The 13,629-nt window shown below is 34.7% G+C and overlaps 1 protein-coding gene across 1 annotated transcript in view; it reads right to left on the reverse strand.

Moving 5' to 3' along the window:
• cachd1 (cache domain containing 1) overlaps nt 1–13,629 on the reverse strand; it is a 65,902-nt gene that overhangs the window by 1,682 nt on the left and 50,591 nt on the right. The window contains exons 20-25 of the mRNA XM_073851649.1: nt 12,907–12,993; nt 12,093–12,209; nt 9,437–9,588; nt 8,985–9,146; nt 6,473–6,550; nt 3,406–3,507 (exon numbers count right to left, since the gene is read on the reverse strand). Of these exons, the coding sequence (XP_073707750.1) occupies nt 3,406–3,507; nt 6,473–6,550; nt 8,985–9,146; nt 9,437–9,588; nt 12,093–12,209; nt 12,907–12,993 (698 nt within the window). The remainder of the gene's footprint in view (nt 1–3,405; nt 3,508–6,472; nt 6,551–8,984; nt 9,147–9,436; nt 9,589–12,092; nt 12,210–12,906; nt 12,994–13,629) is intronic.

The raw sequence follows: 13,629 nt of genomic DNA on the forward strand, positions 1-13,629 counted from the left end.
GTAAAGAAATAGTTTTTTGAGGAAAACTTAGAATTTCTCTCTATATAATGGATATCTATGGTGCCCCCAGAGTTTGAACTTCCACAATGCAGTTTAAATGCAGCTTCAAGTTCAATTTTTTCCCATATACTTTTTGTAAACAAAGTGAACATGGTCTTTACTTCTGCAGAGATGTAGGATGATTTTGAAATTGGAGAAAATGAGATGGGAGTTTTTCGACCTATCCTAACTGTCTTGAACCGGAATAGACAAAGTACACGCAGAGCTAGACAAGATGAGCATTTGAGGTTAAAAAGTACATAAATTGTAAATGTTTTAGAAAATAATCGTTCGTTTCACTAGATAAGACCCTTCTTTCTCTGCTGGGATCTTTAGAGCCCTTTAAAGCTGCATTTAAACTGTATTTTGGAAGTTCAAACTCGCAGGCACCATAGAAGTGGACTATATGGAGAAAAATCCTGTAATGTTTTCCTCAAAAAACATCATTTCTTTACGACTGAAGGAAGAAAGAAAGACATCTTGAATGACAAGGGGGTGAGTAAATTATCTGTACATTTTTGTTTTGGAAGTGAAAAATCTCACATTCCTCACATAAAACCCCAAACAAATTAAAGGAATATATTAATCTAATTTTATACTAATCTGACAGACTCAAGATAGCGTAATGTGATATGACACCAAGAAGTCTCTTATGCCAATCAGAATTGTATTTATTTGATCAAAAATACAGAAATACAAAAGTAATATTATGAAATACTATTGCAATTCAAAATAATAGTTTTCTATTTGAATATACTTTAAAATAGAATTTATTTCTGTGATGCAAAGCTGAATTTTCATCAGCCATTAATTTAGTCTTCAGTGTCACATGATCCTAATTTGCTGATTTATTATAAAAGTTGGAAGAAGTTGTGCTGCATAATATTTTTTGGAACCTGTGATACTTTTTTTTTTAAAGTTTGATGAAGCCCAGTGAAGCTGTGGTATACAGTGAATTTATAACAGTGAATTGTAACAAAAGATTTATATTTATAGATTTTAATCCATGAAAAAAGCATCACAGGTTCCAAAAAAATATTAAGCAGCACAACTGTTTCCAACATTGATAATAAATCAGCATATTAGAATGATTTCTGAAGGATCATGTGACACTGAAGACTGAAATAATGATGCTGAAAAATCAGCTTTGCATCACAGGAATAAATTATATTTGAAAGTATATTAAAATAGAAAACCACTATTTTAAATTGCAATAATATTTCACAATATTACATTTTCTTCTGCATTTTTAATCCAATAAACAGAGCCTTGATGAGCAGAAAACACTTTCTTTAAAAACAAGAAAAATCTTACTGATCCCAAATTTTTGAACGGCAGTGTGTGTGTGTGTGTACATTTAATCGATCAAAATACAGTAAAAACTGTATTATTGTCAAATATTATGACAATTTAATATAACCGTTTCTATTTGAACATATTTTGAAATGTATTTTTTTCCTGTGATGGCAAAGATGAATTTTTAGCAGACATTACTCCAGTCTTGTGTTAAAAAAATCCTTCAGAAATCATTCTAATATTTAAAAATTTAGTCAAAAAAATAGCAAAGACCATCAAAAGTCTTTAATGTCACTTTTGATCAATGCATTCCTCCAAAATTAAATATTAATTTCTTTAAGAAAAAAACCTACTCCCCACAAACGTTTTAACAGCAGTGTACAGAAACCTAATAGAAACATAATATAAAAATATACAGAAAATAATACCGATCATGGATTAATCAGTGCAATGCAAAATTATGAAGATAAGCTATAACAAACAGCTATTTGTCATAAATGCATTCATACAGTAGCAGTAATGATTATAATAGTTATGAAGTTGTAGTGCAAAGTATAGTGTTCATGTTGCAACAGTTTTGCATTGAGGAACAATGCCGTGATGCCTACTTCCTACTAAACCTATTATTATACAAACAGTTTTAAACATACAGAATTTATTTTGAGAGACCGCACAGAATATTTCTACTTTCAAATCGAATGTGTCACACTAAAGAAAAAGAAAACAAACTTGGAAACAAATGTTGATAAGTTACATCATCTAAAACAGTCCACCCTCCTTTACATAAATTGAAACTTCAAATGTTGATGTTGAAAGAAGAAGCTGATGTCAATGTTATTTGTTATCTACCCAAATCCATTTTCCTCTGACAAGCTGCTAACGTTCCTGTTTAGACAACAATACAAAAGACACAAGAAGTAGCTGAAGTGAATAACAAATTAGACAGTTGCTGGCAACTAAACTTTTACGGTGGGAGAGGAGCTCACAATGCATACAAAACACAAACAAGCGGTTGGAAACTTAACATAATAACAGTCACAGCACATCCTGAATTAAATTAAGATACGGTACAAAGAGTACAAAAAGGTTTTGTCCTGCTGTCAGGTGGCCAAACGTCCAGCCACGTGTGACATTTGAAACTGAATCGGAGGTGAAACGAAAGGTCAAAAACCTCTTATGATCCTGACTTTGATCAATGTTTGCATGAGCAGATCTGGAATCAGCTTTGAAACTCTGCGGTGAGAGTAAAAGCACTGGGATGCCGATTCTGGATCAGGATCTTTCCCTAAACATATCAAAGCGCCAACCAAGCAAACAAGTACTAAAAAGCACCTCAGTTCCTGGCAGAAAACACATTCGTGTTAGAAGAAATTCTTTAAACCTCGATCTGAAGCGAATACTTGTATATCTACGTTGCTCCTGGCGAAAATTCTCTGTGTTGGTGGAGTAGTAATGAGTCAGAGCGCACAGGAAAAAGCTTCGGAGCTGTTCTCCTGCATACGCACGCTCAAAAGCCAAATCGATATTGCTTTAAAACGACCCCTTAAGCAGGATGACTGAGCAGCCGGTGGGAGGGGACCTTTAACCCTGCCAAATAAAAATACAGGGAAGAAACTTTTGTACTTGGTCTTCGCCACCTCTAACTGTTCTCGCATCTCTCAATCTACCCACTTTGCTGGCTTTCTTCCTCCAGGTCTCTCATTGCACCTCTCCTTGTGGAATAGGGCTGCCCTTTCTCCTCTTGCTGGTTACACAATGATCTCCAGAAAGCCTCGTCCCTGAGGGGCGGCAGATTTAGCATGCACTGTAGACTCCATGTAACCCAAGCCTGGAGCCGCCAATGAAATTGAGGCCGAACACAAGCCTACACTGAGCTCCTGGGGAAGGCTTTGCTTTATTTCAATAATAAAACTCTCCATATATTCTTAGGTGAGACATTTTGATGGTCACGCCTTTGAATTTTTCTTTGACCCTTGTTTCAAAAGGATCTTTTCAAACCTACTAATATCGTTTTTCCTTTAGACTTTGAGGAAGGAGCATGCACACATAGACGCACATACGCACTCTTACCATGGTCACTTTCGGTCCCTGACCGGCCCCAGTATCTCCGCCGTCGTTCTGGGCTGTGTGTGTGCCTCTCAATTACCGCAGCAATGAATCGAGTGTTACTGACTGCAGAGAGAGAGAGAAACAGAGCCAAACGGTCATATAGCAATAAAACACTCGGGTCTCCAGCTGGCCAGCATAGTGTAAGAGTACAGGAAATTTAAAAGGCAATAACACTTGCAGATACTTCTCATATAAGAGGTTATACTGGGGATGAACTCAGTAAACAATAAGGAAACATTATAAATATGTCTTCCAAAAGTCTTCCAAAACAACATATTATATTATTGTGTGTATATATATATATGTGACCCTGGACCACAAAACCAGTCATAAGGTTAAATTTGACAAAACTGAGATTTATACATCATATGAAAGCTCAATAAATAAGCTTTCCATTGATGTATGGTTTGTTAGGATAGGACAATATTTGGCGGAGATACAACTATTTGAAATCAGAAATCTGAGGATGCAAAAAAATCAAAAAGACTGAGAAAATCACCTTTAGAGTTGTCCAAATTAGGTTCTTAACAATGCATATTACAAATCAAAAATTACATTTTGATATCTTTACAGTAGGAATTTTACAAAAAATCTTCATGGAACATGAACTTTAATAATTTAATAATTTAATAATTTCTTAATGATTTTTGGCATAAAAGAAAAATCAAAAATTTTGACCCATGCAATGTATTTTTGGCTACTGCTACAAATATACCCCAGCGACTTAAGACTGGTTTTGTGGTCCAGGGTCACATATATATGCATGTTAATTACGTAATACAATTTTTTTCGGTTTGGGTCCATAAAATGGTCAAAATTTTACAGTATGTGCAAAATGTTAATTATTTTATCAAAATAAGACAGATCATATAAAATAGATTTTATTTAGTACTGACCTGAATAAGATACTTCACATAAAAGACGTTTACAAATAGTCCACAGAAGAAAATAATAGTTGAATTTATTAAAATTACCCTGGTTAAAAGTTTACATGCGCTTGATTCTTAATACTGTGTTGATACCTGGATGATCAGCAGATTTTTTTTGTTTTGTTTAGTGATAGTTGTTCATGAGTCCCTTGTTTGTCCTGAACAGCAAAACTGAGGACTTTCAAACATTTACTGATGCTCCAGAAGGAAACACGATGCATTAAGAGCCTGGAGGTGAAAACGTTTTAAATTTGAATTTATTTTGTCTTCTGGGAAACATGCAAGTATCTTCTGTAGCTTCTGAAGGGCAATACTAAATTTAAAAAAATATCATATTTGGGCAAAATAAGAAAAATGTACACAATGTACTTCTCATTCTGTTCAAATGTTTTCACCCCCTGGCTCTTAATGCATAGTTTTTCCTTCTGGAGCTGTGAACGTTTGAACCTTTTGTAACAGCTTTAAGTTCCTTAGTTGTCCTCAGAGTGAAAAGATGGATCTCAAAATCATACAGTCATTGTTGGAAAGGGTTCAAATATGCAAAAGATGCTGGAAAACCAAAGAATTTGTGGGACCTGAAATATTTTTCTGAATAACAGCAGGCAGTTGAACTGCTCAGGACTCATGAAGAACTATTAAAAAAAAAAACTGTTAAGAATCAAGCGTATGTAAACTTTTGAACAGGGTCCATTTTATAAATTCAACTTATTTTCTCTTGTGGACTATATGCAAACATCTTTTATGTGAAATATCTTATTCAGATCAGTACTAAATAAAACATAACATGCATTTTGGATGATCCCTCTTATTTTGGTAAAATGATACATTTCAACATATATCAGTGCATTTATTATAGAAATACAAGGATGCTTTAAATTGATCAAAAGTGATGATAAAGACATGTATTGTTACAAAAGATTTTTTTTCAGATAAATGCTGTTCTTCTGAACTTTCTATTCATCAAAGAAACCTGAAAAAATCATCATCTTAATAATAATAATAATAATAAAAAAAGCAGCAAATCAGAATATTAGAATGATTTCTGAAAGGATCACGTGACTGGAGTAATGCTAAAAATTCAGCATAAATTACATTTTAAAATATATTAAAATAGAAATAAACAGTAAAAATATTTAAAAATTCTACAGTTTTTTCTTCTGTTTTACTTCTGTAAAAAACATGAAAAATCTCACTGTTCAAAAACTTTTGACTGGTAGTGTACATTTTGTTTTAATAATTTAAATTATAAGTCTTTTATATTTTGGCTTCAACTTTTTGGATTTATGGGTTGGTTTATGGGTTGCGTTCGAGCGTCAATTCACACGAATATTTTGGTTTCAATTCCGAAAGTTGAGCTCAAACAGCAACATTTTGGCATAATGTTGATTACCACAGCAAATTATTTTGTCTTGTACCCGTTTGTAAAACAAAAAATAAAACAATGCACTGACTGTTATGCACTTACAATGGAAGTCAATTGGGCAAACAGCCATTGTAAGTACCTTTATGTACGTTTTGTCGATCATTTCCTATTCTTTCCAAAGATAATCAATATTATTTACATACTGACTGTTATTCATTCAGATTTCTTACAGTTATGCATGATGTTTCATAATGTATGTTTCTTACAGTTATGCATAGCACAAAATCTAATTATACCAACTTTGTGATGTAAATCAGATGGTATTGAAAATGCTTCTGATTACAAAATGTACAACAGAACAAGAATACCGATCAGGGACACATTATCATATTGTCACTAAAGATGAGACCAATTACGACATCAGACTAACCCACATGGCTGTTTGAAGCAATTATCACACAAGAATGACACAGTACCATTGTGGAGCATGAATGCTCGCCTTTTACTCTAGAAGAATAAAACAGCACACCGTACACAAAGAATTCACGGATTATCATCCATTTGGCGTCAGATGCACTCAATCGGTGAAAAACAGCATTAATGGTACAAAGTATAATACTGCAGACTTGATGTACATAAAAACCCTCAATGTAATTACTAAAGCTAAAATGGGCATTAAGGGTTTTCTGTGTTAATTCGTGTGAAGCTGTACCAAGCAGCCAGACGGGTATCTTACTTATTCCTCTGTCTTCGTGACTGTCTTCATCTCGGTCATCTCGCTCGTTGTCCAGGTTGGACATCCGGACAGACATCTCTGATGAAAGAAAGAGAGACAGAAAAGCAGGCATAAGAGAAGATTAGAAAGATGGAGCAATCCTGAACAGATTTGATGTAATATCATCCTTGTCTTCTCCTTTGGTCCAGTCTTTCTCATAAAAAAGAAGACAGACATCAAATCTCCTCAAATCACTTTTTGCCCACAAATACCCATCAGACAATAATAAACTGAAGAAAGCCAATTCAAGGGAATATAGCATTCCAGTCTATTTATGTCTAGAATGCAGATTCAGACAAAAGCAGACTCTCTCAGACATTTTATGTAACTGCGAACCTGAAAAACAGTAGCATTTCTCACAAACTGATTCGAACAGATTTATATTGCATCAGACCAACTTATGCGTCCTAGTCGAGCACATATAGAAGCTGAATTTAGCTTAGACATGAGGGAGCAACTGCAAGGGAAAAGGGAATTCAGCTCTTTAAATTACTTTTATATCTTTCTAAGGTCCTTTTAGCGGTCAACTGTGCTTTAGTGTCTCATTAGCACAGGGAGTAGCACACTTTAAAAGTGCACTCAATAATTTTCCCCTCATTAAAGTGAGATTTTTACTTGCTCTTCCTCTGAAACAAGTTCCTTTTCAGCCTGACGTCACCAGCCTCTGTCAGAGATCACTTGTCACCTTCTAATCAATTCTCCATTAAAAAAGGCCCCAGTCTATATTTTATAATCTGTGAATATCTTGTTTCCCTATGAAATATGCCACTTAAATGGAAGTAACATGGGATATGCGCCATGACTTCAATTCAATAATATATGACATTATAGTTCTTTTTGCTTTAAGTAAGGTTTTAATGATATCAAACTTTTTGATCCTATAGAAATATCATCATTCTTGTCACCAATGTCAATATCACAAAAAAAACAGTATATTCTTCACTGTGTAAATTAAATATACATTTCTTATTAAAGTTACAAAACTAAGACAGCATTTTAGTGCCATGTAGAACAAAAAAGTCTTACTGACAAAGAGGCAAAACCTAGGATAGTGGCAAATTTAAAAAAAAAAAAAGTAATTAGTATTTGGGGTGAAAGTAATTTGTCTTTTAATATGTCATAAATTGATTTTTGTTGTAAATATTCCTAACAAGATTGTTACACTGAATGGCATTCTAGAGGGAGTCTTCTGTAAATTAGGGAAAAATGTATGATATTTATTTTGTGCTCAGAAAAACTAAAACAAAAATGCAATTAAATTAAACAGAAAACCTTTTCTTTGTTTTTTTGTTTTTTGGAAAAACAACAAATTAAAGCAGTATTACACTTACTGTTTTTATGCTTAAACCCTTTTTCATCTTTGACCCATATACCTCAGACAACAATATAACTTATGTTAACAAATTGGAGTCCACTTCAACCTTTAGAGCGTTTTACTGTTGTTTTTAATTAACTACATGTGAGGAACGACAGATTGGACAGCACAGCATTTTCTTTGCGGAGTAGGTGGTGGAATTTTCACAAAGAAAACAGTATAATTTAATGAAACAAATGTCTCATTCTAATCGAAAAGATGATTGATTCACATGAAAACAATGACCTGTCCTGCCACATTAAAGAGCGTGGAAAGCACATTATTGCAAGACACACTGTTTGTATTTCACTTTAAAACTGACAGATTTTGAAAGCTGAGACTTTGTTTTTTATTAAAAGTACCAAAAGCACAAAAAATTTTATTGCTATTATTGGGTGGCTGGCGCACTACAAATGGGCCTAATGAATGCGACTGAAGACATGAAACATTATTTACAAGCATACTGTCCCTGAGAGTATAACACATAGTATGATTTCTGCTAATAATCCCACATATATTCAAATAAATTCTGGTGGCCTGGCAAATTCTCCCAGCGCTCCCAATCCGGGTCATTTCGACTTAAACTTTAATCTTGTAATTTTAGATTTTTTTTTAAGATGCACTAATACACTGTCGTACAAAACTGATTCAGTCAAGAGCTTGTTGTTTGATAACCGTGAATGACAGACAGCAGGAACAATAGACAGCTGTCACTTGAAGAGCTGCCCAGATCCAAATGACTGTTTCACATGTTTTCTTTCTTAGCCGTTTGCATTCACTTAAGACCTAAATTACTGTGTTTATGAGGATTGCAAAGACGGCCATTTTTGACATATAAGTATGTGGCATTTAACCATTCAAGGCCTATAAAGCTGCAAAAATAACTCAGTTAACCTTCATGTGCATGCCTCTCTGATAGCTCTCAGAAACTGTCTCTCAAGAGTTCGCCTTGGCTACTGATTGCATTTGAATGGCTTAAAATAACTCGTTTATAAATTGGACTGCTTAAAATGCATACAAACAAAAATTTCTACCAGTTAATCATGCCTTCGCATCGTTTCCCAATAGTCCCAGATACGAATCACTTTTTAAGTTTCGACTCAAAGTGTTCAGACTCACCTTGTGCAGCCAGCGGGGACATGTGCTGATGGCTGCGACGGTGGATCTGGTGCCTGTAGGCATACACAGCCAACACCAGCACCATAATGCATCCCATAATCCCTCCTGCCACTGGCCCCACGGGCGCACTCTTGATCATATTCAGTGAAGCCAACTCCTCATCTGCAAAGTGATGTAGAAATACAAAAATAATGATATATTGAAGTGAAATAATGAAATAAAGCACACACACTCGCAAAGATCCTCAAGGCACAGTGTGTGACTCATGAAGTCAGTGTAATTCCAAACTTTTGTGCATATCTTTCAAAAACAGAAAAACTAAACAAAAGAAAAAAGTATTTTTCTAGTGGACTACTGTGACCCAACAATGCAATTTACCTACATATGCTATTATATACTGAAAAAGATATTAATAAACAGCGATAAGTTTGACTATAGAAGTAGTAGCTCACCTAAAATGCCAAGTCCATCCACATAAGGACTCTTGGCACCCACTATCCCTCCAAAACATTCCTTCTGTAGGGCACAGTAAGGCTTATCCAGATGGGTCTTTCCGTCACTGTCCACCATACACCACTCACAGTCCAGAACACCAAAACAGTCACTAAAACACACACAAACAAAACAGAACACACAAAAAAGCAATGTTATAGAGACGGCTACACATACAGTCAAACCAAAAATTATTCAGACACCAGATATAATTTTAGATATTTTTTTTATAGTGGGTGCAGGACACTATAGTTAATTTATGTAAGTGAGGATAGCAAAATAAAGCAAATTGTGACATATTATACCCAAAAAATTCTTCATACAGTGGACTACCAGTAAAAATTATACAAATTTGGGACCAACAATTATTCAGACACTTTGACCTGACCATGTTTTGCTCGAGTGATTTTTCTTTAATTGCTTAAATGTTTCATGCTTTTACATCACAGACAAATCAAAATTAAGCATTGCTTGGTAAGTGAACAACAAAGTATTGATAGCTGTTTAAATATTGTAATACTAATTGTTGTCTGAATTTTTGGTTGATTGTATTCCATTACATACCTTTCTTTCAAAGTTATCTAACATTATCAAGAAGAATTTGCTCTAAAACTGTTTAACTCTGAGTTCTTGCCATATTTTATTACCATTTTCTAAATTATAGTGAACAAACTGTGATAATGTAAAAAAAAAAAATGTTGAAGGTGTCTGAATAAATTTTGGTTTGGTTCACATACACTACCATTCAGATGTTTGGGGTCAATAGAATTTCTTTCAAAGGGGTCATGAACTGTCTTTGTTTTTTTTTTTTATGTATGTACTGTTCTGTGAGGTTCACTAATAATGATATCAAGATTTTTTACATCAAAAAAACATCACAATTTAGAAGTAATAGGCTTAATAGTTCTGTTTTGGCCTCCCTCATCAGAACGCTTTGTTTGAATCAGCGTAGGGAATTTATGCCCACTTTGAAGGGCTAATAGTTGTGCTTGTTTGACAGCCTACATCCTTCGCAGATGGACGCTGCTGTGTTTAAGACTCATTACATACGTGACCCTGGACTACAAAACCTGTCGTAAAGGAGTAGTTCACATTCAGAACAAAAATTTACAGATAATGTACTCACCCCCTTGCCATCCAAGATGTTTATGTCTTTCTTTCTTCAGTCATAAAGAAATGGTGTTTTTTGAGGAAAACATTTCAGGATTTCTCTCCATATAATGGACTTCTATGGTGCCCCCGAGTTTGAACTTCCAAAATGCAGCTTCAAAGGGCTCTAAATGATCCCAGCCAAGGAAGAAGCGTCTTATCTAGCGAAACGATCGATTATTTTCTAAAAACATTTACAACTTATATACTTTTTAATCTCTTGCCTAGCTCTTCGTGAACTCTGTGTATTCCAGTTCATGACAGTTAGAATATGTCGAAAAACTCCCATCTCATTTTCTCCTCCAACTTCAAAATCGCCCTACATCGCTGCAGAAGTAACGACCCAGTGTTTACAAAGTGAATGTGCAAATAAGATCAAACACCCTTTACAAAAAAAGGTAAAACAGCGATGTAGGACAATTTTGAAGCTGGAGGAGAAAATGAGATGGGAGTTTTTCGACATACCCAACTGTCATGAACCAGAATACACAGAGTACACACAGAACTAGACAAGACGAGCATTTTAAGTTAAAAAGTATACAAATTGTAATTGTAACTAGATAAGACCCTTTTTTTTCTCGGCTGTGATCATTTAGAGCCTTTTGAAGCTGCATTTTGGAAGTTCAAACTCAGGGGCACCATAGAAGTCCATTATATGGAGAGAAATCCTGAAAGGTTTTCCTCAAAAAAACATAATTTCTTGACAACTAAAGAAAGAAAGACATGAACATCTTGGATGACAAGGGGGTGAGCACATTATCTGTAATTTTTTTTTCCTTTAAGTAGCATGGATATATTTGTAGTAATAGCCAAAAATACATTATTTGGGTCAAAAAAAATTATTTTATGCCAAAAATCATTAGGATATTAGGTAAAGATTATATTCCATGAAGATATTCAGTACGTTTTCTACCATAAATATATCAAAACTTAAATTTTGATTAGTAATATGCATTGCTAAGAACTTCATTTGGACAACTTTAAAAGCGATTTTCTCAATATTTCGATTTTTTTGCACCCTCAGATTGTATCTCGGCCAACTATGGTCCTATCCTAACAAACCATACATCAATGGAAAGCTTATCTATTCAGCCAAATAGATTGGCTTCAATAGACAAACGAGAAAGTTTTGAGTTCTGAAACTTACAAAATGTTTATAGCACAATTACCAACAAGCGTTACCAACGCAGATTTGGTTTTTTGAGTCTATGGGGAATGAAAGTGTGTGATAACGCATAAGCTATTTTTGAGTCTTTGATTTTGATAGTCTCCAATAATAGCCTGCATTTTCTGATCTTGAGAAACACACATGCTTGTTGTTGTGGTCAGCACAGGTTGTGAATAAGTGATGTGAGATTAGCTGTGCTAAGTGAAAGAAGAAACATCATTACTCTCAGAGACTCTGTGTTTCTGTTAAGGTCCTGCTAAGGGCAGGCTGATCACAACTGATACAGTATATGGCCGTACCTGCTGGTGAAGCGCTGACTGCATCTGGTGTTGATACATTGAGGCAGAGTGTCCTGTAGACTGGGCTCAATTACAGTCAAAGACAAAGGCTCCTGGTGCACGTCACAGCTCGGGTTTCTACATGCACACGCACACACAGAGAGAAGTAAGGCAAGTTAGGCCCTAAATACAACATGGAACTCATTAAAGTCGAAGCTATTTGTAATTACTAACAGTCCGGGAACAATGTTGTTCTGTAGCTCAATGATATTCAACAGACAACAACTGATCAACTGTCATTACTACACAATGAATACCAACCCAGCTCTCTGCAGTAAAGAATACATTTATTAGCATTCAAGTGTACAATTTTTCACTAGAATGAACAGATGGCATGGTGACAGAAAGGTAAATGCCTTGAGATCTCTCAGCTGGGAATAATGCAACAAAACTGAAAGTGTCTAAATGTCTATTGAGGAACTGCCGGCTAATTGAGGACACAGGTGGCTGGATATCTATTCATCGTGACAAACAAGAACTTGATGAAGTGACAGGCAGAAGTGTGTGTGTGTGTGTGTGTGTGTGTGTGTGTGTGTGTGACTAAGTGTGATTCATTCCAGTGCATGCTGATGAGAATCTGGACATGTGGTCCAGAGATTAATTTCTGGATCATATATTGTGGCAGTTTATTCTCTAAACACTTAAGGGGTAACCTCAAGTGCATCCTAACACATTGTGTACAACATGTATTATGTTTTAAAACAGGCTTAATGTCTACTGCTACATGACCTTTGTTAAATAATGCAAGACTGTCCTGTAAACAGCAGTGGTTTACCTGTTCTCAGCATTGGTGAGGTTGCCAGTACATTCATTCACCTCTAGAGGGCATTCACAGGGGCACTCGCATTCATTCTGCTCCATTCTGAGAAAGATAGGAATGCATTGAAAAGGTCTGATTGCAGGCATTTTAACTAGGCATTGAACTACCAAACTATTATTTACGTGAAGGGACTTAAAGACCCTATAAAAACAAAATTTGAGTTTTGTGGCCATTACTTGCTAGTGTACTCTTAAAAATGTATAAAAAAAATAACTGAAAATGCTTTTTAATTTACGGTCTTCCTTACATTTAGACAAATTCTGTGCACATTTTTTTTTTTTAATCAAATGCACATCTTCATAGTTACAACTAAAGTCTACTGCCATTTAAAATAAATACATACAAATAATAATAAAAACAAGTTTTTGAGACCAAATCATATTAGAATAATTTCTGACGGACCATGTGACACTGAAGACCGGAGTAATGGCTAACACAGCATTGCCATCACAGGTATAAATTACTTTTTGAATATAAAATATTTTAAAATAGAAAACAAAACAATTCTAAATAGTAAAATAAATTGTTTTTTTTTACATTTTATTCAGTAAAAAAAAAAAAAAAATGCAGCCTTGCTGGGGATTACAGATATATACACTACCAGTCAAAAGTTTTTGAACCGTAAGATTTTTTATGTTCTTTTTAAAGAAGTCTCTTCTCTTCAAGCCTGCATTTATG

This window comes from Garra rufa, chromosome 12, assembly GCF_049309525.1.
Source record: "Garra rufa chromosome 12, GarRuf1.0, whole genome shotgun sequence".
In the NCBI taxonomy this organism is placed as follows: domain Eukaryota; kingdom Metazoa; phylum Chordata; class Actinopteri; order Cypriniformes; family Cyprinidae; genus Garra; species Garra rufa.